General features: G+C 47.9%; 1 protein-coding gene across 3 annotated transcripts in view; it reads left to right on the top strand.

The window, feature by feature from the left end:
- The window catches only part of DYNC2H1 (dynein cytoplasmic 2 heavy chain 1), a 1,560,829-nt gene that overhangs the window by 864,419 nt on the left and 668,742 nt on the right, over positions 1-27,668 (top strand). For all 3 annotated transcript variants that reach the window (XM_086935265.1, XM_086935264.1, XM_086935263.1), the window contains exons 60-61: positions 21,427-21,513; positions 21,607-21,733. In XM_086935265.1, coding sequence (XP_086791391.1) covers positions 21,427-21,513; positions 21,607-21,733 — 214 coding nt within the window. The remainder of the gene's footprint in view (positions 1-21,426; positions 21,514-21,606; positions 21,734-27,668) is intronic.

Genomic DNA, 27,668 nt, shown 5'->3' with positions numbered 1-27,668 from the left:
CAGGTGCTATGTCTTCCTGGGGATTTCTCTTTTTTTTTTTTTCCTCATTTGCTAAACCCTCGTTCCAAGAAAAAGCCAACCACCTTACTAGTCCGTAGGAAAAGAACCAGAAAATGTTCCTTTCCGATACCTGGACAGACGTACCAAATTGGCGGGAGATGCTTTCAAGAAGTTTTTACTCCATCGAGGTGTATTCCAGCCTGTTGGACCAGGTTCATGTTTGTATTTTGGCGGAACCCCAAACTGAACCATGGAGTATAGGGGCATAATCATAGGACCCAGGGGAAACCCCCCCCCCCCCCGGAAGCCCTAGCATTTAGTTATCTTCACTGAATCAGCGGGTTCCAAAAGGCAAGACTCCGAGTACTACAGGATATGGTCATGTCCACCCTTGATGTTTCATAGAGGGATGACAACCAACCTGCATGGGTAGGAGCTTTGGGGTCTACCCAAAATTTACATATCTGCCGTCTGGCCAGAAGGATTGCATAGAACAGGAATGACCTTGCCAACCCTGTGATGTTATCATCCAGCCCACATATGATTAATGGCAAGCTAAGAGATATCTCTATTTTAAGGATTGATTCCAGGGTAGATTTTACTTCATCCCAAAATGCATTGATGGTGGGGCAGTCTCTAAACATGTGGATGTTGGAAGCTGCTGGGAAAAGGCATTTGTTACAGCTCTTCCCTTGCTGGAATTTAGATAGCCTTAGGGGGAAAAGGTAAGCTTGATGCACTGTAAACAGATTGGTGCGCCTCAACCAAGCCGGCTTTACAATTTTGTATAGGAGAGAAAAAGATTTTATCCATAAATCATCACCCTGTAACCCCATATCACTTCCCCACACCTCCATAGGTAGATTAAATTCACCATCTGCCTCCTCCAGAATGGTCCAGTACCAGAATGCTACTTCCTTACCCCCCATTTGCCTTTCTACCAGGTGTTGTTATAGAAAGCTACTCCTCCCAACAAGAACATCTTTCCTAATCTGTTCCCAGGACCAGCTAGCTAGTTGTATGTATTTGAATCTCGATAGGGCTGTACCTACCCTCTCATGGAGCACCTCCCATTCCACCAATGTACTTCCTGCCAGCAACTCTCCCCATCTTGAGATCCCTGACTCCAATAAGGGCAGTGCAAGACTATCCTTTAGGCAAGGGGGAAGCCCCGGGGAGTCCCAAATTGGGGCGTGATTGGGAAAATAGGCCAACCCAACTCTAGCTTTGATTTGCACCCACGCTTTCGCTAGCGATTGTAATATCTTTAGCCTCACCTTTTTGAAGAACCTCTGGTCACCAAACTTGAATAAAAATTCATCAATTGGGAGGTTTGCCCCAATTAACATGGCCTTGAACATTTTCCCGTTTGAGGAGCTTGTTGGAGTTTTTAGCAACATCCTTGAATGGGAGAGCTGGAATGCCCAAGCGTAGTACTGTAAGTCTGGCAGAGCTAGCCCTCCCTTTTCCCTCCTCCTCCTTCATTTTTTCCATTCCAGCCTTACTGCTTTATAGTTCCAGATAAATGAGTTGATTTCCTGCTGACATTTTTGGAGCTGTTTGGAATCAAACGCTACAGGGATTGAATTAAATAAGAAAGTAAATTTGGGGAGGATAGACATTTTCACTAGACTTATTTTCCCAAGCACAGTCAGAGGGAGGAAGGACCAAGATTTTAATAGTGCCTTACAATCACGAAAAACATGGTCAAGATTGGCCTGGGCCAAGGTGCCAATATTGTGGGTGATCTTAACTCCCAAGTAGCGAATTGAGGGGGTCACTGCTAAGTGCGGGTTGTCTATGTTCGAAATCATAAGCTCGGTCTTCCCCGCATTAATTTCGCACTCCGAGATCCGCCCGAATTCCTCTGCCCTCTTTACAACTATAGGGAAAGCCTGGGCCGGATCAATGGTGTAAATAAGGATGTCATCGGCATAGAGTCCTACTCTCTTAGCCCATCCTCTATCATTATTTAAAGATTTCTAAAGCGCGTAGTCACCCAGAGGGTATCCCAGCGCTGAACCTATTACCACCAGTGGAAGATAGTCGGGAGTGGGAGGGATGGCTCAGGGAAAAAGTAGGGTTTTGAGGGCCTTCCTAAACCTTAGAAGGTTTGGTTCTGTTCTGAGGCTCAGGGGGAGTGTGTTCCATTTTTTCCCCGTATTGACCGAAAAGCGACGGCCACCGAACCGGGCCTTCCTCACCTTGGGGATCGTGATGAAGTTCCCATGTTCGGAACGGAGCGCTCTTGTGGGTCTGTAAGGTGTGATCCAGTTCCCAAGGATAGGAGGGCCAGCATTGTGCAGTACCTTGTGGGCCAGACAGAGGGTCTTGAAGGTTACTCTTTCCCTAATAGGGAGCCAATGCAGCGTCCTCAGTGCAGGCTTGGCAGAAGTTCTTGCCGGGGTGTATGTCAGAAGTCGGGCTGCGGCATTTTGGGCTTTTTGAAGAGTTTGGAGCGTGGCTTCTGGAGATCCTAGGTATATGGCGTTACAGTAATCCAGCCTCGATAAAATTAGGCCTTGGATCAGCAGGAGACGCGATTGGAAAGGCAGTAGGGGAAGTACCTTCCTGCACGATTTCAGTAGTCCGTAGCAGGTGCCGGCAGTCTTTCTTGCCTGTGGATTCAGGATTTGGACAAAGGGTTCAATATATATGTTAAATAGGAGGGGGTAGAGCGGGCAACCCTGTCTAGTTCCCCTCATAATTTGAAAGGGCTCAGTGCAGGTAACATTTACCAAAAGATTTGCTCTGGGATTTCTATATAAAAGGCTAGTGGCTTGGCAGAAATTGGGCCCGAGTTGGAACCTCCTCATTACCGCAGCTAGATAGGGCCAGTTGACCCTATCAAATGCTTTGGTAGCATCTAGGGTCATGATTGCCAAAGGTAGGGAGAAGGTTGAGGCGATGTCGATTGCACCTACCAGGTCGTGGGTGAGGTCTGCTAACTGGCGACCCCGTATAAATCCCTTCTGATCTTGGTGGATGATTGTGCCGATTTCCCTCCCAAGCCGTGCCGACAAAATAGCAGTGAAGATCTTGTAGTCATCGTTTAGGAGCGAAATCAGCCGGTAGGACTCACAGTCAACTGGGACCTTACCCGGTTTCAAGATCAGCACAATAGTTGCCTCACCCCACGAGCGGGTGGCACCACACCGTTTAATAAGATGTCATTAAATAAGGCTGTCAAAACTGGGACGATGGCAGGGCCCAGTGTGCGATATAGCTCTCCAGGAAGACCGACTGGGCCGGCAGCTTTCCCCGCTTCAGTTGTTTGATGGCGTTACTGACTTCTGCCTCTGATATTTCCTTGTCCAGACAGTCGCTTTGTTCCAAAGAAAGCTTAGGGAGTTTGACCTGCTCTAACCACACCTCCCTAGCCATTGGGTCTTCCGCCGACTCCTCTTTATAAATGTTCTTGAAAAACTCCTGAAAGGCATTTCCTATATCGAAGTCTGAGTTCCTAGCTGTGGCTTCTCCCTCCACTCTCACTTCCCGATATACTTTTTGGCCTGATCTGACTTTATTTTCCAGGCTCGAACCTTGCCTGCGGCCTCCCCGTATTCAAAGTGTGAGAGCTTGCTAGCCTCCCATCTCTTTGCCACCCTTTCTTGGAGAATATTTTCCAGATTTTCTTTTAACTCCACCTGCCTCTTTTGGTCTGCTGATGGTCTAATGTCAGAACCAAGCTTTTGATCTAGGAGGGAAAACTCCTGCTCAATATTTAAAATTGCTGCTCAATATGCCTTCCCTCGATAGGAATATGCAAACACAACAGGTTTGGGCCCAAATCCATCGTTTTTTTGCACTCCACACCACCCTGGGTTAGACAATGGCGATATGCAAATCAGCTCTGACCCTGTGCCCCATGGGAACAGTCCAGTCCGAACTACAAAAGCCATGTCCTTCCCAGAACGGAATCAAGCATCCGAGGACCGGACCGGTTTCGAGGTAACACCTCTCATCAGCCCGGCTAGCTTGACTCCAGTGGTGTGGAGTGCCTGGGACCCACGTCTGGGCATCCCCAGCGCACTTAGGGCGGAATATGCAAACACAACAGGTGATGGACCGAATGTGGATCAATGTCACACACTCACCCCAGTCCAAAGATCTGGGCCCAAATCCATCGTTTTTTTGCACTCCACACCACCCTGGGTTAGACAATGGCGATATGCAAATCAGCTCTGACCCTGTGCCCCATGGGAACAGTCCAGTCCGAACTACAAAAGCCATGTCCTTCCCAGAACAGAATCAAGCATCCGAGGACCGGACCGGTTTCGAGGTAACACCTCTCATCAGCCCGGCTAGCTTGACTCCAGTTGTGAAAACTGACGAAATTGATGTACATAGACAGCATTCATTTCCCTTCTTCTCCCACTCCTCTCCCTGTGGGCACCATGGATACTGTAAATTATTGACCGCATCACCCTGCCAGTAAGAACCCGTACCCCTATGCATGTGTTCAGCCATTCTAGGCACCATGGCCTTTTTACCCATTGGAATCCCTGGCTTCCCTCCTGCGCGTATCTTGCACCCCCTCTCTCATGTATAGACCATGAAACCCTTTCCCTTTGCGCGATCCTGATGTGAAAGGCAACCCTCCTGCTTGACCCAGGCATTCCCCATTTCCCTCTCAAAGAAGCATCCTTCGCCTCAGCTGACATAGCCCCCCAGCTGTATCTGACTGCCCCTGTTCTCTCATGTACAGGTCATAGGATCTCTCTCTCCCTCTCTCTCTGTGCGACTCTGGCCCTGCACGCACCCTGACCCCCTCCTTCTCCTCACATGAGCAAGTCATAAACCCTCTTCTTCCGCAAAGCCCTGTCCTTGAGAGTCACGGCCGCGCCTGACCAGCACCTCCTTCACTTCCATGAATGCCCCTCTGTTGACAAGCCCTCCCTCCGCGCTCGATTGACCACGCAGGCATGAATACCACTCCTTTGATGACCCCTTCCCCCGAGTCCGGCTGACCACACATGTCGGAGGCCATCGCCTAAGCCAGGAGATACCATTTACTGCCCTTATTGTATGCCTAGCCACCCCACCCCCTGGGCCATGATCAGGCGTACACATCCTACGAAACACTCAGCTGCGTGATTGCCCTCCCCTCTTATCAGCAGGTCAAGGGTCCCCATTGTGAACGTATGTGGAGTAGGATCACCACGAGGATTATAGGGATGTCTTTCTTTTGCGTCATACTGTCCTGATTGTACCATCAAATGTTTTGTAAAGTATAAAAGCAAGAGTCTCAGCTCACTTGTTAGAGCACCTCCCGATGACACCTTGCTTCGTGTCTGAAATGACTGGCTCTCCTCATGAGAATTAAACTCTGTTCTTGATTCCTGCCTCCAGCGCCCGTCTCTTTATTTGGTAATTATTCGACATGGGAACTAAGAGGCGGTTTGCGCCAGCAGCCTGGGCATCGATAGAATTATGGGCTCATTTTCCACAATTGGCGTCCCAACGCGGGGTCCATCAGTGACATAGGGTTCGGTAAGAAAGATCCAGACGAAGAAGTGAACGAAAATGATCGGAGTATACCTGCCTTGAGAGGGCCCTAGCCCGGCTGCCGATCAAAAGAACTTCACCAATTCTGAAAGGACCTCTCTTGAGTGACCTATTGTCCTGACTGGAATCCCACAGGAATGCTACATGGAGTAAGAGAACGATCGGGCGCTGGAAGGAGGAAGGCGAAGAACTGCCCACACGGTCCGGTCCGGGTAAGGTCGCGTAAATGCGACAAATTGTGAAATGATTGTTTTGGATAATACTAGTATTACGCTTTGTTGAAACCCTCTGGAGATTCACTGTCTGCAAACGGAGAAAACAACAGGCTCTCTCTCTGCAAGCAGTGAAGGATAGGTAACGCAGACTTTTGTCCCCATTGTAATCCGTCGTGCTTATCTTCCTCCCCCACTGTTTCCCGAACTGTCGTTCGTGGATTATTGTCTGGAGATTCTTTGTCTGCAAACAGGGAAGAACAAGGTCTCGCTTTGCAGGTAGAGAAAGAGTGGGCAACGATAACTTTTCGTGCCCACTTATTCTCCCCACTGAATTGTTTGATTGGCCGATTATTCGGTATTGGTTCGTTTGAGGTATTCACCGCCGCCAAACAACGGAGAATAGAAATATTCTGCCTAGTCTTTGCCCGCCGTGATAAGATAGGTAATGCAGACTTTTGTCCCCGTTGTAATCCGTCATGCCTATCTTCTCCCCATTGGTTGGTAGCCTGTTTAGCCCGGACCGCTTATTAGAGTCGAACCATCCAGCTCCACTGGAGGGCACATCTAATAAGGACCTGTTCATTAAAGTGTGGACTAGTCGCTATAGCTTATAATAGGTTATGGCATAAAAATAAAAAGAAAAGGAGTTGAGCGAAATCAGTAGGCCACTGAGGAGTTATCAACTTCGCTAAAAATAAAATAAGAAACGTTAGAAATAACCCGTAATAAGAAACATAAAAATGGCGAGGGAAGACAAGCTTGATACCAAGGCAAGCCACGAGGTAGCTAGGTTCCATTGCCTATTCCAGCCCTAAAACATGTCTGCCTCATTTCCCACCACGCCCAAATAACGGTCACATGAAATAGAAAGCAAATCAATAGGTACCTACCGCCATTCCGGAAGCTCCCGAAGTGCAACGGGTCCGCGGTTACGCCCATCCGGAAGGCGAGGCCTCGTGGCACGAGGGGCTCGCCTGGCCACGGTCAGGAGGAGATGATGTTGGGCAGGCGGTCCAAAGAATGGCAGAGACCTCTCCTTCTCTCCTCTCCTGCTGCCCTGCAGGCCACGGGGGGGGGGGGCTGTCTTGCCTCAGCCACCGACCACCCCCCCCCCTTCTGTCTCTCGCCTGGTCCGACCCACGAAGAAGGCCGAAGCCAGGGGCGAGAACGGCGGCAAATCAAGTAGTCCCGCCACATGCCAAATTCGCCATCGCCTGCATAGTTACAGGTAGTCCCGCCACATTCCAAATCCCTGGAGAGTTGGAGGTAGCCCCGCCACATGTCAAAAAGGGAGGGGGGGGGGCTGTCTTGCCTCAGCCGCCGACCACCCCCCCCCCCATCTTCATTGGCTGGCACGGCCAATATCGAAGCGACGGAGCTGAGGAACGGCGCGGGGTCGCTGGAAGGGGGAGGTGGCGCGAACGACCCTCCCCCACCTCCCTCCAGGTGGAGGCTTCCAGCGACACCCCAACACTCTTTGCTTAAAGAGGGTCAACATCAAAAAGCGGTCTTCTGCCCAGGACGGGCACACGCTCCATATCGTCTCTCCTCGACCTTGAAGATTCTATAAGAGCCGGGGGGCCCCCGACCCCCTGCATGGGTGCCCCCGCCCCCTTCACTGGGAACCACGACATCGGAGCAACTCCTGCCGGCACCAGCCTCGGATCGGAAATGGCTAAAATGCAGCCACGGCACAGACTTGTTCAGTTCCGGAGGAACACCAGAATGACCCGGTAGGAAAATTGTTGCCGCCCTTCCCACTCTTTGACTCATGGTCCATATTTGTTAGACTGTTAAACCACATAGCACAAGACTTTTTGAACTGCCAACGGAAAGTTCTGGGCCAACCATGCGAGACTAGAGACACTCTGGCTGTGCTGGAACTGGCCTGACCCCACCCAAAATGGCGCCGACACAAAATGAGACGTTTTTAATGAACTTTGTTGCACCCTGATTGCGCAAGCTTTTTACCCCGAGATATATATAACGTTTTGGATAATGAAAGTAGATATGAAGGATATTGAGTATGTGCTTGGACAATGAATTGACTTAGGGTGGGTACTGATTATGAGTTGGAAAATGAATTGGTGTAATTTAGGTAATGAATGAACATTGGATAATGTATTTATGAATTTATTAAAGATGAATTACTGGCATGCATCATGTTTGCTCCGTAGGGGAGTTTAATACGATTTTATTGCACTGCCGCACTTTATGCAACGAACTGCCACCAGCTTTTGTTCTTCCTATGTACAGTTCCAATCTGCTCCGTGGCTAGTCCACTGGGTTGTAGGCCTGTATTTATACGTCAACACTTTTTGTTAAAAGTATTTTGAAAACGAAAGCATAGTTGTAGCGGTTGCATTAATGAGTTTTGAATGTATTACTACTGTGAGCAACGAGAAAGTATGATGAAGGTTAAAGGTTAAAAAGGACCCGATATTTAGCAGCCACACTATGTGTCACAGGCAGCCGGAAAAGTGCTTTAGAAGCCCTAAAACGACACCACAGAAATGCCACCTGACCGCCACCCTTGTACCCGATCAAAAGGGGTTACGACCAAGTAACTCATGTAGATACGCAGATCGTCAATGATTATCTGTCTGACATTTCTGGTCCCTCTGGGCTTAAACGCCGTGATGGTAGAGAAATGCACTACGTGGAGATAGGTCGAGTATGTGGTAGGTAAAAACATTTCCGGATTACTGCATGCTGATGAGGTTTGAATATTGCCCCCCCACCCCTTCTTTCTCCTCCCTTCTGCAGGTCACGTCGGAACCTTGGCTGATGTATGGAAGGACGATGATCGAACCGCCAGTGAGAAGGGGAAGAAGGGAATATGAGCATGGTCCTTATGACAAATAAAAGTTTTTAGAAGACGTAGACTTAAACATGACTGTTCCTCCTTAGAACATAGCAACGGGAGGATGGACTGACATAGAGACTGGACAAGTACTGAATGACGAAAAAAAATTGACTAGAAACGACGCGTTAAATAATATAACTAGACGTTTTGACTAGGTAGGGAAAGGACAAAGAAAAATTGTACGGGTAAGGGTTGCCACGGCACCACCCGCCTAGGAAGTTAGAAATGTTGCCGATGTTCAAAATGCACTGCCCCCTTTCTCACACTCTTACAGATATAGCCAAGCTGTCCGACTGTTTTCCCGATCAATGCTTGCCGTTGCCTCAGCCTGGAGAACTTCCCACCAAAGGAGGGAACAGAAAACGGTTTAAGATCCAACCATGGGTAACTAGCGCGACCAGGTTAATTTCTGATCAACCAACCGAGGTGTGAGTATTGGTAATTGGGAGCGCTCGCAGGCGTGACAAGCAAGAAGGGAAAGGGGGGAAGGGCAGAAAGAGCTAAGCACGTAGATAAATAGGATAGTAAAGATACGTAGGATATATATAAAAACAGATGTTGTAGACTAACAATTGTTTCCTGTCTTGTTGTGAATGTCTTGTATATGTGTAATACATGTGCCGTCTTCCCTGTCTGAGTTTGTGTGTGTGTAACGTACGAATATATGTCTCCCCTCTGTCTATATCTGCATGTTACCTGACCTTTGCTGTTATGTGTTGTGAGCGCACTAAATGACCTATTTTCGTACACGTCTCTCTCTCTCTCTCTCTCTCTCTCTCTCTCTCCACCCCTTTTATCTCTCTCTCTCTCTCTCTCTCTCTCTCTTTACATGTCATACGTGTACCGAATGGCTCGTTTAGATTGCGGACGACTCTCACTCTCTATGAGAGTCTCCCTATTTTCTCTCCCTCTTTTTGGTAAAATTGTGCCCCACCGGCACCAGTCTGATTTGATACTTATTGAACGCGGAGGTGTTCAACGAAATTGACCGAAGTAAAAAATGATTGTAACTTGCCATATTACTACCTCTCCTTTCTACAAAAATAGATGAACTTGAATTGGCTGAAAAGGAAAGGACAGGTAAGACGGCTAAGGTCCCCCAAATCTGGCTATTCATAGGGGAACTGTATGTCAATGGCATCCTATGTCTGTTCTTCAGAGACGAACGCCAACGTCTAGATTGACACCCAATACCCAGATTGCCCCACCCCTTCGCACCCAAGCGCGAGCGCCCGAAGTATACCCTCCCCATTTGATAGACCCCAGCTGCTGTCCCGGGTATAAACATAATGACCATGAGTAGCTGTTGACCCTTGAGGAAATCTTGTTTTGCCCGACTCTCGACGATAGCACCCCCGCCCTGTGTGAAAATGTTAGCCAGTCCTGAAGGAAAATGCTCTGTAAATGTTGAATATGATGTAACGCACAGTTGATGGAAATGTCATTTATCCTCACATGGGTTATAAACAGGACAATGGATAAACTTGCCATAAACTCAGTAGGAATGCTGACACATGCACTGCTTGGTAATAGACCTCTGACTGTGACCGATGAGCATAAACTCTCAAATGCGTAGAATTGAGGGAGGAATTCATATGCGTAGATGTCTTCTTCTGCCATTTCTCTAAAACGTTGTCTTGTACCTATTCAAAGATTCACGATCACCGAAGGAGATGGGTCAGATGTGACGTACAGCCTGACTGCAGATCTTGGGACACGTGTGACATCGACCAGAGGTGGAGCTGCAGAGCAACAAGACGAGACCGCAATTTCAACGTGGAAAATGAAAAATGACGGGCCGCCTTGAAGCCCTCCGACTGCTAACCCACGTGTGCCTGGAGTCTCCGTCCGCCTTCTTTGGGCCCGATTGATGGGCCTGTCTGCTTGTTATCCTTTGCTCCCTTGGTCCCTTTTGTGTGTCCCAGGAACTCTGACCCAACTCCGCGCTCTCTCTCTCTCTCCCCTATCGACTATTTGAACAACATTCACCCTCTTTCCCACGTGACTTTTTGCCAAAGGAAAGAACTGCATTCATATGGGAATAGGGTGTTGCCACAGAACTATAGGTGCCGAGCATAAGGCGCCGCCAAACGGATTGTTTAGGGAACAGGACTGTGGTCTAACAGCAGAGGACTGACCGCACCCTGCAACGCGTAAGGATAGAACCGAGCTGGACCTATAGCTCCACCGCCGGTGCTCAACAGCGCCAACGAAAGTACCCGGATTAGAGCCTACCAGTGATGGCTCGCTGATAAAAAGACACTGTGACGAAGAGATCTTGTGTATTGAACTGAATTCCGCTCTCAACTCAAAACTGTTCATTGGTCACATTTTTTAAGTCAGAAAGATTCATGCTATGTAGTGCGTTTAATTGTCAGGAACACAACGAAAATGTAATTTTCTATGTACTGCATTCTTCCCATCACCTTAACTGTCTATGATTGTACGCCACATGTTAGTATCGACAAAGTGCTAATTCGTCAACGATGCTTGTCTACCTGTAATCACATCAGTTGCAAAAATGATTGCTGTTATGTAAAAGGGGCGACTGTGAAAACTGACGAAATTGATGTACATAGACAGCATTCATTTCCCTTCTTCTCCCACTCCTCTCCCTGTGGGCACCATGGATACTGTAAATTATTGACCGCATCACCCTGCCAGTAAGAACCCGTACCCCTATGCATGTGTTCAGCCATTCTAGGCACCATGGCCTTTTTACCCATTGGAATCCCCGGCTTCCCTCCTGCGCGTATCTTGCACCCCCTCTCTCATGTATAGACCATGAAACCCTTTCCCTTTGCGCGATCCTGATGTGAAAGGCAACCCTCCTGCTTGACCCAGGCATTCCCCATTTCCCTCTCAAAGAAGCATCCTTCGCCTCAGCTGACATAGCCCCCCAGCTGTATCTGACTGCCCCTGTTCTCTCATGTACAGGTCATAGGATCTCTCTCTCCCTCTCTCTCTGTGCGACTCTGGCCCTGCACGCACCCTGACCCCCTCCTTCTCCTCACATGAGCAAGTCATAAACCCTCTTCTTCCGCAAAGCCCTGTCCTTGAGAGTCACGGCCGCGCCTGACCAGCACCTCCTTCCCTTCCATGAATGCCCCTCTGTTGACAAGCCCTCCCTCCGCGCTCGATTGACCACGCAGGCATGAATACCACTCCTTTGATGACCCCTTCCCCCGAGTCCGGCTGACCACACATGTCCGAGGCCATCGCCTAAGCCAGGAGATACCATTTACTGCCCTTATTGTATGCCTAGCCACCCCACCCCCTGGGCCATGATCAGGCGTACACATCCTACGAAACACTCAGCTGCGTGATTGCCCTCCCCTCTTATCAGCAGGTCAAGGGTCCCCATTGTGAACGTATGTGGAGTAGGATCACCACGAGGATTATAGGGATGTCTTTCTTTTGCGTCATACTGTCCTGATTGTACCATAAAATGTTTTGTAAAGTATAAAAGCAAGAGTCTCAGCTCACTTGTTAGAGCACCTCCCGATGACACCTTGCTTCGTGTCTGAAATGACTGGCTCTCCTCATGAGAATTAAACTCTGTTCTTGATTCCTGCCTCCAGCGCCCGTCTCTTTATTTGGTAATTATTCGACATGGGAACTAAGAGGCGGTTTGCGCCAGCAGCCTGGGCATCGATAGAATTATGGGCTCATTTTCGACACAGTGGTGTGGAGTGCCTGGGACCCACGTCTGGGCATCCCCAGCGCACTTAGGGCGGAATATGCAAACACAACAGGTGATGGACCGAATGTGGATCAATGTCACACACTCACCCCAGTCCAAAGATCTGGGCCCAAATCCATCGTTTTTTTGCACTCCACACCACCCTGGGTTAGACAATGGCGATATGCAAATCAGCTCTGACCCTGTGCCCCATGGGAACAGTCCAGTCCGAACTACAAAAGCCATGTCCTTCCCAGAACGGAATCAAGCATCGGAGGACCGGACCGGTTTCGAGGTAACACCTCTCATCAGCCCGGCTAGCTTGACTCCAGTGGTGTGAAGTGCCTGGGACCCACGTCTGGGCATCCCCAGCGCACTTAGGGCAGAATATGCAAACACGACAGGTGATGGACCGAATGTGGATCAATGTCACACACTCACCCCAGTCCAAAGATCTGGGCCCAAATCCATCGTTTTTTTGCACTCCACACCACCCTGGGTTAGACAATGGCGATATGCAAATCAGCTCTGACCCTGTGCCCCATGGGAACAGTCCAGTCCGAACTACAAAAGCCATGTCCTTCCCAGAACGGAATCAAGCATCCGAGGACTGGACCGGTTTCGAGGTAACACCTCTCATCAGCCCGGCTAGCTTGACTCCAGTGGTGTGGAGTGCCTGGGACCCACGTCTGGGCATCCCCAGCACACTTAGGGCGGAATATGCAAACACAACAGGTGATGGACCGAATGTGGATCAATGTCACACACTCACCCCAGTCCAAAGATCTGGGCCCAAATCCATCGTTTTTTTGCACTCCACACCACCCTGGGTTAGACAATGGCGATATGCAAATCAGCTCTGACCCTGTGCCCCATGGGAACAGTCCAGTCCGAACTACAAAAGCCATGTCCTTCCCAGAACGGAATCAAGCATCCGAGGACCGGACCGGTTTCGAGGTAACACCTCTCATCAGCCCGGCTAGCTTGACTCCAGTGGTGTGGAGTGCCTGGGACCCACGTCTGGGCATCCCCAGCGCACTTAGGGCGGAATATGCAAACACAACAGGTGATGGACCGAATGTGGATCAATGTCACACACTCACCCCAGTCCAAAGATCTGGGCCCAAATCCATCGTTTTTTTGCACTCCACACCACCCTGGGTTAGACAATGGCGATATGCAAATCAGCTCTGACCCTGTGCCCCATGGGAACAGTCCAGTCCGAACTACAAAAGCCATGTCCTTCCCAGAACGGAATAAAGCATCCGAGGACCGGACCGGTTTCGAGGTAACACCTCTCATCAGCCCGGCTAGCTTGACTCCAGTGGTGTGGAGTGCCTGGGACCCACGTCTGGGCATCCCCAGCGCACTTAGGGCGGAATATGCAAACACAACAGGTGATGGACCGAATGTGGATCAATGTCACACACTCACCCCAGTCCAAAGATCTGGGCCCTAATCCATCGTTTTTTTGCACTCCACACCACCCTGGGTTAGACAATGGCGATATGCAAATTAGCTCTGACCCTGTGCCCCATGGGAACAGTCCAGTCCGAACTACAAAAGCCATGTCCTTCCCAGAACGGAATCAAGCATCCGAGGACCGGACCGGTTTCGAGGTAACACCTCTCATCAGCCCGGCTAGCTTGACTCCAGTGGTGTGGAGTGCCTGGCACCCACGTCTGGGCATCCCCAGCGCACTTAGGGCGGAATATGCAAACACAACAGGCGATGGACCGAATGTGGATCAATGTCACACACTCACCCCAGTCCAAAGATCTGGGCCCAAATCCATTGTTTTTTTGCACTCCACACCACCCTGGGTTAGACAATGGCGATATGCAAATCACCTCTGACCCTGTGCTCCATGGGAACAGTCCAGTCCGAACTACAAAAGCCATGTCCTTCCCAGAACGGAATCAAGCATCCGAGGACCGGACCGGTTTCGAGGTAACACCTCATCAGCCAGGCTAGCTTGATTCAAGTGGTGTGGAGTGCCTGGGACCCACGTCTGGGCATCCCCAGCGCACTTAGGGCGGAATATGCAAACACAACAGGTGATGGACCGAATGTGGATCAATATCACACACTCACCCCAGTCCAAAGATCTGGGCCCAAATCCATCGTTTTTTTGCACTCCACACCACCCTGGGTTAGACAATGGCGATATGCAAATCTGCTCTGACCCTGTGCCCCATGGGAACAGTCCAGTCCGAACTACAAAAGCCATATCCTTCCCAGAACGGAATCAAGCATCCGAGGACCGGACCGGTTTCGAGGTAACACCTCTCATCAGCCCGGCTAGCTTGACTCCAGTGGTGTGGAGTGCCTGGGACCCACGTCTGGGCATCCCTAGCGCACTTAGGGCGGAATATGCAAACACAACAGGTGATGGACCGAATGTGGATCAATGTCGCACACTCACCCCAGTCCAAAGATCTGGGCCCAAATCCATAGTTTTTTTGCACTCCACACCACCCTGGGTTAGACAATGGCGATATGCAAATCAGCTCTGACCCTGTGCCCCATGGGAACAGTCCAGTCCGAACTACAAAAGCCATGTCCTTCCCAGAACGGAATCAAGCATCCGAGGACCGGACCGGTTTCGAGGTAACACCTCTCATCAGCAAGGCTAGCTTGATTCAAGTGTTGTGGAGTGCCTGGGACCCACGTCTGGGCATCCCAAGCACACTTAGGGCGGAATATGCAAACACAACAGGTGATGGACCGAATGTGGATCAATGTCACACACTCACCCCAGTCCAAAGATCTGGGCCCAAATCCATCGTTTTTTTGCACTCCACACCACCCTGGGTTAGACAATGGCGATATGCAAATCAGCTCTGACCCTGTGCCCCATGGGAACAGTCCAGTAAAATCTCCACACCACTGGAGTCAAGCTAGCCGGGCTGATGAGAGGTGTTACCTCGAAACCGGTCCTGTCCTCGGATGCTTGATTCCGTTCTGGGAAGGACATGGCTTTTGTAGTTCGGACTGGACTGTTCCCATGGGGCACAGGGTCAGAGCTGATTTGCATATCGCCATTGTCTAACCCAGGGTGGTGTGGAGTGCAAAAAAACGATGGATTTGGGCCCAGATCTTTGGACTGGGGTGAATGTGTGACATTGATCCACATTCGGTCCATCACTTGTTTTGTTTGCAAATTCCGCCCTAAGTGCGCTGGGGATGCTCAGACGTGGGTCCCAGGCACTCCACACCACTGGAGTCAAGCTAGCCGGGCTGATGAGAGGTGTTACCTCGAAACCGGTCCGGTCCTCGGATGCTTGATTCCGTTCTGGGAAGGACATGGCTTTTGTAGTTCGGACTGGACTGTTCCCATGGGGCACAGGGTCAGAGCTGATTTGCATATCGCCATTGTCTAACCCAGGGTGGTGTGGAGTGCAAAAAACGATGCATTTGGGCCCAGATCTTTGGACTGGGGTGAATGTGTGACATTGATCCACATTCGGTCCATCACTTGTTTTGTTTGCAAATTCTGCCCTAAGTGTGCTGGGGATGCTCAGACGTGGGTCCCAGGCACTCCATACCACTGGAGTCAAGCTAGCCGGGCTGATGAGAGGTGTTACCTCGAAACCGGTCCGGTCCTCGGATGCTTGATTCCGTTCTGGGAAGGACATGGCTTTTGTAGTTCGGACTGGACTGTTCCCATGGGGCACAGGGTCAGAGCTGATTTGCATATCGCCATTGTCTAACCCAGGGTGGTGTGGAGTGCAAAAAAACGATGGATTTGGGCCCAGATCTTTGGACTGGGGTGAGTGTGTGACATTGATCCACATTCGGTCCATCACCTGTTGTGTTTGCATATTCCGCCCTAAGTGCGCTGGGGATGCCCAGACGTGGGTCCCAGGCACTCCACACCACTGGAGTCAAGCTAGCCGCGCTGATGAGAGGTGTTACCTCGAAACCGGTCCGGTCCTCGGATGCTTGATTCCGTTCTGGGAAGGACATGGCTTTTGTAGTTCGGACTGGACTGTTCCCATGGGGCACAGGGTCAGAGCTGATTTGCATATCGCCATTGTCTAACCCAGGGTGGTGTGGAGTGCAAAAAAACGATGGATTTGGGCCCAGATCTTTGGACTGGGGTGAATGTGTGACATTGATCCACATTCGGTCCATCACTTGTTTTGTTTGCAAATTCCCTCGATAGGAGGCACGATTGGTGATACAACCTTCTTAAGTATGCTTTAAAGGCCTCCCACACGATCACCAGTGAGGTTGAGTTTAAATTATATTCTAAAAATTAGGTAGTCTCCGCTATAAGGAAGTCTGTCTCTTCTACCTCAAGCAGAATCGTCCCGTCAAAAGACCAGTAAGTATGTCTAATCTGCTTACAAAGGGTTAGGGAGAAAAGAATAGCCGAGTGGTCAGAGAGGTGTGAGGGGAGGTACACCAGCTCCTTCAAAGCATCTTTGAGGACATAACTAAAAAGAGCATAGTCAATTCTAGATTTGTGTTTATATTTAAAGTTGTGGTAAGTCACCCCCAAGGTGGTGCCCGCTCTCTCCCTCCATAAGTCCGCTAAACCTAGAGTTGACATTATTGCTTTAAGAGTTAGTCTAGATTTTACATGCGTCAGCGCTCTGGAATTAGGTGATTTGTCTAATTTGGGATCTAGGACTCGATTGAAGTCTCCAATCCAAATCACAGGGTCCTGGGAAGTTATCAGATGGTCTGGATCTTATTCAAGTAGGATGGGTCATCATGGTTAGGGCCGTAATAGCCCACCAAGGTATATACTCTCCCATCTAATGATACTTTAGCAAGTAGCTGGGGATTTCTTATTACATCATCCAAATTGTTTTTAACTTTCCGAAACCTTTTGGAATTGCTGGATCATAAGATGTGGCAGAGGTTGGACCATTGTTTTCATAGTACTTTTTTTGCTTCATAAATCACCTTTTTGTATTCCTTCCTCACTTTCCGGGCTTCTGTGAGGACATCTTTGTTTTTATTCTGCATCAGTAGCTGACTCATTTGATTATTCTGGCCATAACATTTCCTTCTCAGGTCACTTGGGGTGTGTAGCAGAGGATTAGTAGAGGCTAATTCCAAAATGCTAGAGAGAATGTTCTCCCAGGTAAAAGCATCAATTACCTGTCCGCTACTATCGGCTGTGGAATTTGGAATATGAAGACTGCTAAAGAGGTCGCACAGCTTGAGGACCATCTGAGTTGCCTCCATTGAGGCACGCCCATCGATAGCCTGACTATAGTGAGTGCTGCTGTAATACTGGGTTGAAGAAACATAATGAGAGTTAAAGTCAAGTGGTTGCTCCCTACCACGGGTATAATGCTAACGACACTGCAGTGAGCGCAGGAGGCCAGTTTAATAAACATATAATTTAGAGCAGAATATCTATACTTTGAGAAGTGGGTAAAGTTTATTGGTAGGTCTGATGGAAATTAGTGATTTGCAGACCACAGATTTAGTGAATGAAGGAGCCATGGCAACTGACTTCCTACTAGAGGTTATTTAGTTAAAGGAAAGACTGCAACTTCAGCCCTACTTTGGTGCATTCTGATTTAACCAATGTGCTAGGTCTCTCATTGGCCTCACTGCATTCCTTCTTTAAGCACTAGTATTTGAACCCTGATGTGCATTCAAAATCACAACTTAGTAGGGTTGCATTCAGAGTGTCTTAATTTAGACTAATCACCGCTCATTAGTTAAACAACTATGGCGTTAGTTAGTTCAACTAACTAAAATTTGAACAAATGAGTATTGATTAGAAGGATAAGGTACTTACCTTTGATAAAATGTCTTTCTAAAGGCTACTTAGGTTCTGCAGATTGTTCATCATCCTCCCACCTTCTCTCTCCCTGGACATGGGTTATTCACTTAGTATGGGTTTTCTCTTTGATTTCTGTTTGGGCCTCTTATTAGACCTGGCATCTCTGGCGTGGTTTCCCTTGTCTTTTTGCCTCTGCCTCCTGTATTTTTGACGCTGTGCTGGATTTCGTTTTTGCTGGTTTAGATGCTTTGGGTACTTTGCCACTACTGATCAGTGTCAAAGTGCAAGTGCTCCCTGTGTAAATTGGTATTGTAATTGGTTATCCATGATTGGCATATTTGTATCACCTAGAAGTCCCTAGTAAAGTGCACGGAGTGTGTTAGGGCTGGCGATCCAAATGCTTCTAGTGGGCCTGCAGCACTGATTGTGCCACCCACATGAGTAGCCCTAAAATGGTGTCTCAGGCATGCCACCGCAGTGCCTGTGTGCAGTCTGCGAACTGCCATGTCCTCCTGGTCAGTGTACCCACTGCCCAGACCTAACCCTCCCCTTTCTGTCACCCCTATGGAAAGCCCAAGGTACCCCCTTGGGCAGGGTGCAGTGTATGTGAAAGGTAGAGCATGTACTAGTGCAGGTGACATGCTCTGGTAGTGAATGACAGCCATTTTCGTTTTTCACTATTGTAAGGCTACCTTGCCCATAGGCTATCATGGGGATTGATGGCTACAGTGGCTACCAGCATATCTTCCCATAGGAGCAAGGTAGGACATAAACGTCTGGTATCCCTGAACCTAGAATTTAATAACCGATCTTTTAAGAAAGGTTGTTTTTAAATCCTGTGTTTGAGAACAGCACTTTTAGAAAGTTGCTGTTCTCTTTTCTGACCTTTCTGTGTGCCTTTGCCTGTGAATTGACTGTCTGGTTTGTGAGTGGGAGGGGCAGGGTGGCTCCCAGAGACTGAGTGGGCCATCCCTGGGCTGAATAGCTCCATCTGCATCTAGAGTGGTGGGAGGGGGTAGCATATCGGCCTGAATAGGGCTGTGCCTGCCTTCCACAATGCTGGCTCCACCTCCTGTGGGGCGGCTGACAACCTGCCCCTTTCTCTGAAAGGAAAGGAGAGGCCAGGAAAACAAAGTGCTCAAGGAACACCCAGAACTGGTTCAGAACGGGCTCAGAGCCCTCCTGCACAAAGGGAACAAAGACTTTTAGGGGTATAAGTACAGGATCCCTGACTACAGAAAATTAGATTATCCTGGAATCAAGAAGGAACCTTTGCCAAGGAGAAAGCTGAAACTGAAGAAGGAAGACTGTCCTGCTGTTGCTCTGCTGGACTGACCTGCTGTGCTTTGCTGCCAAGGAGAGGGAGGGACTTTGCTTTGTGCTGTGTCCCCTTGCTTGAAGGAATCTCCACGGGCCTGAGAAGAGCTGGCTCCTTGTTAAGAAGTCCCAGGAACAAAAGGACTTCACCCCAAGCTTCCCCGAACTATGCTGCGAGAGTTCTGTCCTTCCTGGAGTGCTTGGCCCAATTGTGGTGCCTCTGGAAATCGTGCCTGTGTTGGGGAGCTGGAAACCAAGACTTTAAAGACTTTCTGCAAGTTTTAATGCATCGCTCGCTTGCGGAGCGCATCCCCGTCAGTGCGAGGAAATTCCCGCCGCTACAAAGGCCGAGATCGTCGCAGCGCCTGTTGCCGCTACCAGAGCCGTCGCGTCCTTCATTTGCAGAATGCACCAGTCAGGTGTCGGAAGAGTATCATCGCTGCGAGTATCGTCGCAGAGCCTGCCATCACTGGGTGAGATCATCGTACCGCTTGCTTGTGGTCCGCATCACGTCGCTGTGAGAGTCATCGCAGAGCCATCGCATCGAGGGGCCGAGAGCGGAGAAGATCGCCGCTGAGCCTCGCACCTTCGCGGCACCGGAGATCATCGCAGCCCCAGAGATTGTCGCATCGTACCTTTTGCGAGCTGCTTCCACCGAAACCTGTGCGCCAGAATCCACGCAAGGTATCGCATCCCTCACCGTACAGACTGGAGTCACCGCAACACGCCCGCTGCGTCCAGCGGGGTTGTCGCATCGCCTCCCCAGTGTCTCAGAAGTGATGCATCGCTTGCTTTTCACCGCTACAGCTTTTCACTTGGAACTTTGTTGCATCTAGAGGTACTGTTGGCTAAAACTTGACGCAACTGTGGATTATTTTAACGCAACCTTAAGAACTCTTTTGAAATCATATTCTTGAACTGTGTATGTTGGATTTTTGCCGTTTTGGTCTTGTGTACTTTAGATTAAATACTTTTATTTTTCTAAACTGTTGTGGAGTCAGTTTGTGGTGTTTTCACTGTGTGACTGTGAGTGTTAGTACAAATACTTTACTCATTGCCTTTGATAAGCCTGACTGCTCGTGCCAAGCTACCAAGGGGGTGAGCAGGGGTTATCTAAAGAGTGTATCCTCCTTACCCTGACTAGAAGCAAGGGTCCCTATTTGGACAGTGGTACCTACCTCTGCCAACTAGAGACCCCCAGTTCTAACACCTGTCATATTCTATCTTTAGCCTCTGGGAATTACAGAATGACAGATCTGGTGCTCCTAGTTACTTATATGAACCTGCTGTATCACATTATGCAGGGTCATTATGGATCTTACACCAAACTTTCAGTGCCATCCAGTGCTTGTGACTGGTTCCTGCTCATAGAAGACTGAGGGAATTTGTGTCTTTGTCATAAAGGAAAGGACATTATTTGAATGAAGTAGCATGTTCTTTTGCAAATTATGTTTTGATATAAGTAGTATAGAAATTGCATTTAGGTCACCTTTCTTCTTAGCTATGTTAAGGTAGAAATATAGAAGTCAGCCCTTTGTGAAACGTGGGAGAAAAACGTAGTTTTGTGCTGCAAAGCCTGACATGAAAAAGTATGGGTGTACTCTGAAAAACTGAATATTGTGTTATAAAGGCACGTAGTATAAAGCAAGTGTGCAAAGTGCTGGAGGAGCGAGGAAGTTATTACAGTGGGAGAATGATAGGAGAGCGATTAATTATTGATGGAACATGTTAGTGACCAAAAATGCAAAAATCACATTCTTAACATTATTATGTTACTCATTTGGATGATGAGCGTTTAATCAATTTTATGTTTTCAGTTGTGAAATGTAAATCAGTGTTGTGTAACCGAATACGCCCGTATCTTTATTTTTTCATAAAAAGATGCTTTGAAATAAAATATTGGAGGATGTAATTGAGAACAGAAAGGAACCGTGCCTGAGGTGCAAGAAATTGTTGTAGTAGTGGGAGAGCACTTCATATGTGGGTGAAGTGGAAGTGATTTTAGTGCTCAGGAGTTGTGACCATTGTAATGTTTCACTTTTCTCATCTCGATGGCCTTTCTCATATCATCAAAAATGTGTTTCAGGAACTTGAGAAAAACAGAGGACCGAAAACAGAGATTAGAAGATGAACTGAACTCTGTAGGTCGGAAAGTGGCAGACTTAAAAGAGAAGTAAGTTGTTTTGTTATTACAATACAATATTTAGGGTTTGCTTGATAGAAGATTGATATACATCTTGATTTGTTTAATATCCTTTCTTTGCAGGTTCCAAAGCAGAACAACAGAAGCTGCCAAACTTGAAGCAGAGTTAACCAAGGCACAAGAAATTATTCAAGCAGCAGAACTGCTGATTCATCAGCTTGATGGGGAACATAAGAGGTGGAATACACAGGTTTGTTAAAATGAAGCAGGCGTAAAGCTTCTTTGTAAAGCCTGAATTATGTGACTGACGATATATGGATACTGTGCTTGTCCTGGGCCTGTGTGGTTTGAGAGGATTAATGTCCTGTGCTCTCTGATGGTTACAAAGGTGGCAGTCCTGTACGTTAACTGCCATGGGGTGGTACAGCAGTGTGGAATCATGTAGTAACAGAGGGCAAGATGTAGGATCTGCTGGGGTGGCTCTAGTTGTCAGCATACATGACGTGTGTCTGTAATTGGTCACGCGAATGCGCTGTTTTTGCCTAGGTGAGAACTGGGGCTAGAAGATAAAACAACACACTAAAGAGTTTCTTCTTTGAAGTGACATTAATTAAGGAGGGCCTTGGGCTTGAGTAAGCTCCAGAGATGTTCAAGTGCTGACAATGCAAACACTTAGCTTCCTTGATTCACTGAAGGGTAGTTTCCTCTGGGTAACCTTTTCTAGAGTGGTTGGAATACTTCCTGGCTGTCTGGAGCACAACAGTGCTAGAGCAGAGTAATAAATGAGTATCAACCTCAAAACATTAAAACCAGAGACACTGCAGCATGAACACACATCCAAATCAGCTTATTCTGCTGAAAGTGCTCCACCAGTGAAAGTCCAAAGTACTGTATAAGGCACAGTGCGTGTAATTAGGACCACCACTACCAACGATCTGTTCTCCATCTCACTGCCATCTCCTGCAAAGTTTATAGCATATATAGCAGTGCTTCCAGTAGCAGACTGGGACCACATAGCACTATAATACAGTTGCCACTGTTCACCTCTGAGCCAACCAGTACTGTGAAAAAGGTTTACCCCTGGCCTTTTGGAATGATTTACATGCCTCTTGTGTAAACTAACTGGAGTAAGTGCAGTGACCTAATACATAGCTGTCAAAGTTTGAGACTGCTTATGTATGTCATAGCCATATATTCAGTCATCTTACCTGTGACATATAAATGTCTTATGTGTGCCACTTTTAGTGATGCATTTTAGAGAACCAAGAACTTAATAGAAATCAACAGTTATGCCAATGCAGTAAGATAGTTTTCACAAATTAGCCCATGTTGTGGTACGAAAACTGCCTCAAAAGTGTCCAATGCTTCTAAAGTGCGTACACAAGATCACTGACCTACTTTGTGCTAAGAGTGTAAAGGGCAGGTACATTTGGAATAGTAATAACTAATAAAATACATGTTTTGCGCCCATGACTATAGTTTAATGAAGTTGTGTGTTATGTCTAATACACATTACAGTTAAAACAAATGGTTTGTTAAGTTGAAACAGTTAATCAATGACAATGCATGGTAATTTCAGAGAGTCGCCACCAAAAAAAACTCGAATCCTTGTGCCACTGTAATGAAAGCAACATCTGATCCATCCCTACTGCTAAACTGAACTATGTGACCTAAAAAGTATGTCTGTGCCTGGAACAGAGAACTATTACCATACAAGTATGGTCTTGTGGCTGCAGACGCTCCGCAGCAAACACGATGCGCACAAAAACACTGACAAAATCTGCCTTTCTACAGTGAAAAGCCGCTGCACGCTGAAGTTTACGAGGGACGGCGTGGACTGTTTTAGAAGAGTGTGAGCCTCTGTAGGAAGGGGCAGCAACACCATATTAAACTATATCCTAGTGACACGAACACCTCCACGTAAAATTCACACTAGCTAGCCCGTCACTCTGCAGTTTATCCTAAGAACACTAACCCATTAAACCGCACTGTTCTACTGGTGAATATTCAACCACACTCTACTGCGAAATAGTGACATCCAGATAATCTGTCCGAGTGCTGGCAAGGACAAGCCACCAAAGCAAGGCCACAGGAAAATGATTCCAAAATACCGATTTGAAAATTCTGCCTTTGGTGTTCACCACTTCAGTTTTATGATAAGGTGTTCAAAACATTCTTCCGCCCTTTCTTTCCACACTTTTACCAGTCTTTCACAAAAGCCGGGCTTATTGGCTTTGTCCACTCTGGCTTTGTTTGTTTCTACCATCTTCGAACTGCATGAATCCTATCTGAAAACACCCGAACTCCCATCTTTCCAAAAGCGACCCAGGACGCAGGGATGTAGAAAGGACAGGAGCCAACGGTGAAAACTCCATATATCAGATCAACAGACAGTGAGACAACGCAGGAGCTCACAAAAGCCGCAGAGCGCATCTCCACTGCGGTACACGCCCAGCAATGGAGGCTTGGTACGGCTTTGCAGCCTGTCAGTAATGTGTAAATTATTCTTCTAGCACTCAGACAAACACACTGCAGGAGCAGCACAATTACAGGCTGTTCTCTGACCACGGTTCCCTTCAAAGCCTGCTATGGCAACTCCGTGGGAAGTTACCTTACAACGAACGAAAGCTTATAGGCTGTATTGAGGCGAGGGAGCATTGGGAGAAATAAACAAGTGCGCGGGGGGACTGGGTAGAACGAAGGCCTATATAAAAGTTGAGGCCTTTGTTATTCCTTCGCACCTTGAAGGGGTTTAAAAGCCCACATTGATGATACTGGGAGCAGCTTGCGTCCTCGGGAAGGAATACGGCCAGTACTATCGGAGGCCCTTTGGTTGCCGTTGCCACATCCCCAAGGGACCTGGTAATCCGACCTCTTCTGAGTCTTGCTGAAGGCTGGATTCAAACAGTATTGGCATATCGCATGCACCTTGATGTGTCAAGGAGGGCCTGAGCGGCCGGTCTAGGAAGCTGTGCTGTGCATGACAGCGTATCTGTCTAGGGCACCCATAGGAACAGTAATTCAATCAACCTTACACCAACATAATCTCTTAAAAAGTTTCTGTCCGTCTTGATTTCAGAAACCACCCATGGTGCTCAGCTGACTACCTAGCTGCAGGACTACAGTAACATCAAATGACGAGACCTGCCTAGAAAATAATACAAAGCCTCCAAAGGGTTTAATAGTGCAGCTGCATGTTTTCTTTCCAGGCTAAGGATGCACCAACTGGTAACAACACAGATGAGAAGCCTTCATCGTCTCCCAGTGTGAACTAGAAAACCTTTTTAAAATTCAATTTCTCTGAGGGAGAGAGGGGGGGTGGTGAGTCAAGACGGACAACAAATGGATGAAAATTGTCATCGGACAGCGATCAGAAGGCGGGCAGGCGGGTCATCAGACAGCGAACAGAGGGTGGGCGGACAGGTCATCGGACAGCAAACAGAGGGTGGGCAGGAGTGTCATAGGACAGCAAACAGAAGGGCGGGCAAGTCATCGAACAGCGAAAAGAGGGTGGGTGGGAGGATTCGGACAGCGAACAGAGCTCGCGCCACGGAAGGCAGTCTCCACCCCTAACTGGTGAAAGGGAAAGTATGCCGCACTGCCAGCCGCACAGTGATTAAATACAGTGGATACTTTCGGTGAGGGAGGGAAAGCGAAAGCACGCCGCCTGTCTACATGCTTATGCATTTGTTTGTCCCTCCGTGACAATATAAAGCTATTTGGCAATATTTGCGCATGGGCTGCTACCGCCAGGCAACCCAGCTTAGTTGCCATGCCAATGGAAAGCTTGGCACAAGATGGCGTTGGGCTGTCCACAGTCCGACGGACCCGCGCATGCTGTCTGCTAAGGACAAATGGCAACAGCAGCCATGTTTGTCCATGCAAACGCGTGCACGAAAGCCCTCGCCAGAATCGATTACAAAAGGTACTCGCAATAGCGAGGCAGCTCATGCGCTGCTTTCGCCAGGCGAGACCTAAAAACCAGCTTAGTTGAATAGGTACGTTTTTAGTTTTTTCCTAAACTGAGTAGAATTTTGAAGGCTACACAGATCAGGTGGAAGAGAGTTCCAAGACTTCACAGCCAAATAGGCCAAGGAGCTGCCCCCCTTTTTTTTCAGACAAATTCTGGGTGTGGAGGCCAGGTGTATGTTCGAGGAGCTCAAGAGTCTGCCGGGACATAGAAAGAGAACCGGTTCCTCAGATAGACCGGGCCATACTCGTAAAGTGCGACATGGGCCGTAACCAGAGCCTTGAACATGACCCTAGTTTTTAACGGCAGCCAATACAAGTTGCGCAGATGCTGCTTAACACTGGTATGTTTTGGTAAGTCCAACAGCAGCCGAGCAGCAGCATTCTGCACTACCTGTAACCTGTAACTTATCCATGAGGTAGCCAGGAAGACCAACATACAATGCATTAGCATAATTGAGGCGGGAGGTGACCAAAGCCCGAACAACCATTTCTTTGGCAGAAAGAAACAGCAAGGGCAAAAATGTTCAGAGACACTTCAGGATACCAAAGCAGGTGCCTGTCAGTTTGTAAATGCCATTTGTAAAGCGCACAGCTACCTCTAACGGAGGTGTCCCGGCGCTGTCCGTATACCGCTTAGGAACCCTTCCTGGTTTTTCCCTGTGGAATGTCCACTCCTGGGCACCCCCAAGGTGAAGTCAGGCATCCCAGCGATGATGGGGCTGTTGTGGAGATTAAGCAAGCTATTGCCCAAAGTTGCAGAGTGGGACCCATGATTAGAATAGGCACCGAGGCGAGAATTATCAGGTCCGAGGAAATTGAGCCCAAGACTGGCCGAGGCGGGTATTGAACCCTGGTCCCGAACCAGACCTCTGCATCAGAGTCTGCAGCTCTAACCATTTGAGCCACACTTCTCCACGTTTGCTGATCTGGTTACCAAAACTGAGTTTTGCATTAAACCAGATACCAAGATTTTTCACTGGGAGGCCCGGAGGAGAGGGCTGATGGGTAGCAACATTACATTTCTTTTAAAATGTCTCTACTTGGAGTGTCCTCAAGGTGATTCCATTCTCAAAGGTGGTTGCAAAGTCTAAAGATATCACATAAACCTAAAAGATCTTGTACACTTTAAATTCCAGAATGAAATAGATCCAGCCTCTCTCTCAGCATCTTCTTCCGGACTATTGCAGATAGACGATGCAGGAACTTTTACAGTATGTTTTTATTAGAGATGCAACTAAAACCCCACTGGTCACACCAGAAGCCAAAAGTTTTATCAATTTTTAAATGGTCAGATATTCTGACATTTAAAATGTCTGGTCTTCTTGTGGTGCAGCTGGGAAAAAAATGATGTTTCATTCCCCTTGGTTTGCTTTTCTCCATGCGTGCTTTAGACCTAGATTGATTCAAAACCATGGCTGGTGTCCCTATTACTGTTTGCTAACTCACTGACCCATCTTCTTAGGGATCTACAGATTTCTGATAATCAGGTGACAGCTTTTCCTCATAATCCAGTTTGATTAAAGCATATCTACCTTCTGTATGTTTTTTGTGTTCTCTAGAGTAAATATTGAGTTATTTTGGAGCATTACATTTCATATTAGGCTTTTGGTCTGTAGATTTGCTGTTAACCTTTTAATTTAAAATGTTACCCGACCTGATGATAGGTGCGTGTTTTGAAAGCATGAAGTAGCTGCATGCGATTTCCGTATATTTGCTCTTTTATTCAGGAATGTAGGTCTATCTCAATTAATGCTAAAATATTAACCATTTACCATTCAGGATGAAGCCTATACACGTTTTGGTATGTACAAATTATCAACTTACCCCACACTCTTCATTTACACTCCCATATTGAATTGTGGTCCATATTCCTGCTACAAAGAATATTGGTGTTCTGCATTTAGAGATTCCTCCATCACGACACCTAGCATTGCTGCTTTAGACAAACTGGTGAACAGAAATTCTGCTGGAATCTGTCCTATGCGTAGAGACCCACCCCATCATGGTTGCATCGAGTAGGTGATCATTTACTTGGGTTTGCCTTTCGCCCTGTACTTCAACTATGTCCCCTGTCCTCTGCACTTGTCTTGTGATCAGTTTGTCTCTAATCTTCGAAACAATAGGTCCCATTGCTTGCTCTCTTATCAGCCACAGACCATCACAGACCTGCTACTGGCGTTCTTTGCCTTCGTTTCTCCTTATGATGGAAAGTG

This window comes from Lissotriton vulgaris, chromosome 8 (assembly GCF_964263255.1).
Source record: "Lissotriton vulgaris chromosome 8, aLisVul1.2, whole genome shotgun sequence".
In the NCBI taxonomy this organism is placed as follows: Eukaryota; Metazoa; Chordata; class Amphibia; order Caudata; family Salamandridae; genus Lissotriton; species Lissotriton vulgaris.
This window is presented reverse-complemented; position numbering and strand designations above follow the sequence as displayed.